The sequence below is a fragment of the Palaemon carinicauda genome, chromosome 44 (genome assembly GCF_036898095.1).
Source record: "Palaemon carinicauda isolate YSFRI2023 chromosome 44, ASM3689809v2, whole genome shotgun sequence".
Classification (NCBI taxonomy): Eukaryota; Metazoa; Arthropoda; class Malacostraca; order Decapoda; family Palaemonidae; genus Palaemon; species Palaemon carinicauda.
The window spans coordinates 665,236-670,235 of NC_090768.1; the positions used below are offsets into that span (position 1 = coordinate 665,236).

General features: G+C 32.3%; 1 protein-coding gene across 3 annotated transcripts in view; it reads left to right on the forward strand.

The window, feature by feature from the left end:
• The window catches only part of LOC137634167 (uncharacterized), a 327,902-nt gene that overhangs the window by 122,933 nt on the left and 199,969 nt on the right, over positions 1-5,000 (forward strand). Inside the window, exon 1 of one of the 3 annotated variants that reach the window (XM_068366428.1) lies at positions 3,788-4,016. The exons of the other annotated variants lie outside the window; for them this stretch is intronic. Within the exon in view, the coding sequence (XP_068222529.1) occupies positions 3,980-4,016 (37 nt within the window). The 5' untranslated portion in view covers positions 3,788-3,979. Of the gene's footprint in view, positions 1-3,787; positions 4,017-5,000 lie in introns of those variants that run through there. 3 annotated transcript variants of the gene reach the window in all.

A 5,000-nucleotide genomic window follows, 5' to 3' on the forward strand; every position in this document is an offset into this window, starting at 1 on the left:
AAATGGGCACATTTGTGGAAAAAAAAATGGTTTTACCATATTTGTATTTTACCCATATTTTAGTAGGACGACATATTGCAATGTTTCTAATAATTCATGGAAGAGTATCTAGTTTTGTGTTATTGTGAGTCTGTTTTGTATGATTGACATCATGGATAGAAGCTTTTAATTTGCTTGAGGGTATACTCGGGCACACTATTTTATCTTATTTCTCTTCGTTTTTTTATAAAGTATTCATAGTTTATATGTGAAAGATTTCTTTCAAGGGTGTTAATGTCCCTAAAATATTATATTTTAATTGTTCGTTACTTCTCTTAGTTTGTTCATTTCCTTTTCTCAATGGGCTATTTTCCCTGTTGGTGGAGTCCTTGGGCTTATAAAATCCTGCCTTTCCAACTCGGGTTGTAGCTTAGCAAGTAATAGTAATAACTAATCAAGTATCAGCCATTTAGGCACGATTTTATAGAAATTTATAAAGGTGGATGTGGATGTTATAATTTATAAAGTTCTTAAGGCATATTTTAGTTTACCACTACGTTCCAATAAACAACTCGTACGTTTTAATAGCAAAACTAACTTTAGTAACGATGATTGACAATTTTCTATTTCATTCATAAAAAAATATCATATATGTGAACTTATCATTAGGGTGTTATTTTGTTTATTTTATTTGCCCAGAAGTGACGCTAGATAGCAGATTTTACATCTGCCAACGAAGTTGGACGGAGGTTATGTTTTTCCCCCTGTTTGTGTGTTTGTTTGTTTGTGTGTGTGTGTTTGTTTGTGAACACCTTCCTGACCCCAATTTTAATTGTAGAGTAATGAAACTTGCATCGATTAACTGTTATGTAAAAAGATGGAAATTATTAAATTTTGGAAGGTCAAAGGTCAAAGTCACGGTCAAGCAAAATGTCCAATTCACGTAATCAGCCACAAGTTTGGATATCGTTGTCACAGAGACTTTAAACTTGGTTCATATTTGAGTGTATGGAAATCCACGTCAATTAATACATGTTAAGGTCGAGCTATAAGCTGCCGCGGCGGATGTCTGCTCTCTACTGAGTGCCCCCTAGTTCAGTTTAATATATCCTTGAATATTTATTTCCTTCCTGTAGGGCCATTCACGATTATCATAGGGTTGGGATTTCAAACGGATTTCCCTATCAGTGTTATCTCTCAAAGAGAAAGAGCTTATCGTTGATGTCTTTCGGTCGGGGAGGACTTCGATCTTTTGTCACGGTACAGTATTTACCCAGTATTGAGTCAGTGCTGGTCTTGGTCTAGTGCGCTGCTCTTTTGTGTACAGTTCCCTTACGTTGTAGTACAACATTACACAGTTCGTGTCGTTATAATCTGTGAAATATGTTATAGAATTATCTTCTGAATTACAAAATTTTTTTTTTTACATATTCTGTTAATTGAACTAAATTAGTGAACAAATCGAAACGGTTTACTATTTTGGGATAATTTAGTGTATTTAAGAATTAGTGGACATTCCTAATCGTTTATTATCTTTAGATAATTTACTCCATATAAGAATAATTCCTGAACAAATTCGAAACCGTTTAGTATTTTTTTGATAATTTAGTGTATTTGATAAATTATGGTCAAATTCAACGAGTAATTGAAGGAAAATTTCAAAGAACATCGTTTAGCTGTAATGATTCATCTTGCATTAGTTTATATTTTCGAAATTACCATTTTCTCAAGCTATGTGGTTCACTGAAACAATAAACCTTGATCCTCAACGCCTTTGCCTCCCTTTTAGGTTCTTCGTTGCAAACTTCAATTGCAGTTGCCGGTTGCATGTGAATTACCGTGCACCTGATTGAGAAGGATTAGACGGTGTCGCTGTGGTTAGTTTTCATGGAAAGTTAATTTTGTAATTCGCCGCGAGGAGCCTAGAGCTTTTTCAGGCTTAGAATTCAGAGCTTCGCCATTATTCCAATGAATTCGACATTCTGAAAGGAAATTTGTTTCGATTAAAGTCGAATCATCAGCGATTGCAAATGGACGTTTCAACTGTTGGTGTGAAATTCATAATTTGAATTAAAAAAAATGAAAAAAAAATTACTTCTGGCCGTTCTCTCTTCACATTACGCCTTCCAATGAATCGAGAAGGACGGGATTGGTTGTGTGAAATTGAAAGAGTGGGAGAGTAGATTTGGATAAAACAGAGGAGGGATAGGGAAGATAGCTATAGAACAAAGTTTGGATGGAAGAAATTGGGATAAAGAAGAATGGCAAGGTAGATAAGAATTGAGCAAAGGATAATCATTAGGACAGAACAGACTATGGTAAAGTCGTGCGAAGGGTTAATTAAGCAAGAGTAGAGTAGTTTGAGTGTGTTTCAGGCAGAGAAAAAGAGAAATATCCACGTCGTCAGATTTGCGAGGTTTAGTCATTCAGCTTACGTTTTTTACTGATCAATATGCAGTGCTTAGGTTCTCAAAGTGGCGGTGTCCAATCATGTGTTTGCTGTGTGGAAAGTTTTTTTTTTTCAAGGGGGTGATGGTTTAGCATCAAACACATCACTGAGGGGGCTCTCCTTATGATTCGTATGCTAGCCAACATTTGGATAGTTACAAGATTTAAGAATATTTGATTTTAAATATTTTATATATACATAGTATATATATATATATATATATATATATATATATATATATATATATATATATATATAATAAATATATATATATATAATAAATATATATATAATAAATATATATATATAATAAATATATATATAATATATATATATATATATATATGTATATATATATATGTGTATATATACATATGTATATATATGCTTATATACATTAATATATACGTATATATATTTTATATATACACGTATATATATATATATATATATCTATATATATAACTATATACACACTTATATTTACATATATATATATATATATATATATATATTATATATATATTTATACATATATATAGTTTTATATACGTGTATATATATAAATATATATATATATGTATATATAAATAGAGAGAGAGAGAGAGAGAGAGAGAGAGAGAGAGAGAGAGAGAGAGAGAGAGAGAGAGAGAGAGAGAGAGAGAGAGAGCGTACTTTTTCTGTGGTGTATTTTCTTCAAAATCTGATGGATTTGTCCTTGGGTCATATCCCACATGTCCACTAAATTTCGTTGAAATTGGTACTGTAGTTTTTTCCTCATGTGGTTTAAAAAAAAAAAATAATAATAATAATAATTATACAAATATTTGTCGTTCAGTTAAATTGCGATTATTTTCAAAGTTGCGTACTTACTTCAATTTACTCTATCCAAAATGTTACAGATTCATCCTTGGGTCATAACCAACATGACGACCAAGTTTGGTCAAAATCGGTACTGTAATTTTCGTGTAAAGTTGCTCACAAATAAATAAATAAACGACGATATAGGTGAATATATGCCATTTTGGCGATGGTATTCAAGTAAATATAGAAATTTTACATTGCATAGTCACATAAAATAAAGGTTATCATAATAGATGAAGGCGGAAGGAAGGAGGAAATACTGAACCTCAGTCAGATTACGATAAGGAATGCACGGGTGGGAGGAGTTACTTGCAGTGGTCAGGGCATTGCTGACGTAGCTTGTGTGTAACTGAGGCCGAACATGATTGAAACAAAATGTTGTTTAGTGAGATGTAAACTGGAAACGTGATTCGTGTATGAAAAACTTTAAGGATATACAAAGAACTAAAAAATTTGACGCTATTAGTGAAGTGAGATTTATTTTTGTAATTGCAGGTTGATCTTTAGTTAAAGAAGAAAGTTTATAAGGAAAGAAAAGAAGCTGAAAAAGTTCTTTAGAATTCTTTATAATATATATTAGCCCTTGAACAGAGAAAACTAGCAATAGATAATTTTTCCACAGTTGTTTCATTGTTGAATGTCTTAAGAGAAAATAAAAGATTACAACACCAAAAAGGTTGCTGCCTGATGTCTTTACTCCTAAAGCATGGCGTGGGATTACCTGGTATGTATAACTATATGAAATGCATTTTCTTTCATTAGATAGTTATGAAAATATTTTGATTTATGTAGATGTAAACGTTTGCGTTTGAGATTTACTACGTACGGGACTGCTGTTATCTTTTTTATGTCAATATATTTGTAAATTTTTTATTAATACTATTTTTTAATGTCAATATATTTACACTGTTTGAGGTCTTTTGTAAAATTAGCAATTTTCATTTTCTTTTTTTGTATTGATAAAACAGAAATTGCTTACAGCATAGTTTGACGTAATACTTAACGTTTTCATTTCAGTGTTTGAAACGGTGTTGACCGTGGCATAAACCATAACATTATTTCACTTGATTTGTGCCTCGGGCTAAAAGCAAAGATCCATTTTAATCGGGATTCTTTAAAAAATGGAGCAGATTTATTTGCTGGGAGTATCATAGACCTTTAAAAAATGTTTTATTTCCTTTTTACGCAATGTGATATGTTATAAACAGAGGTCACGCTATTATTTTTCCTATGTTTTAACCAAACGGTGTGATAGACAGCTAATAACAACTTTACATAGATTTGCAGCTACCGCCAAGCATTGATTTCTGCTACCCTCGGGGCAGGTGCTGGTAATTTGGCATAAATGAAGCATCTGTGAGGAAATTTTCATCTATAATTATCACAGTGTTGGTGATGGAAAAGAGTTATAACTAGCGTACTAGCTGGTTATGTACATTTTAGTCCTAGTTTATATCTTATAACCACCAAGTAGTTCATCTTCATATTGCATAAAATTTTCCTCAACGTTAAAGAAAAATTATGAGAATTCATACAGGTAGCTTCTTTCCGTAGTAGGGCATTGTCCTCAGTGCATATCACACGGTGCACTGTAGGCTCCGCAAAAGGGTCAGCTACAACCCCTCCGCCCCTAGTTGTACCCAGCCTTTTTACTTCCTTCTATGCCTCCATTTTTGTTTCTTTTCTTGCATTTCAATTTCATCATATA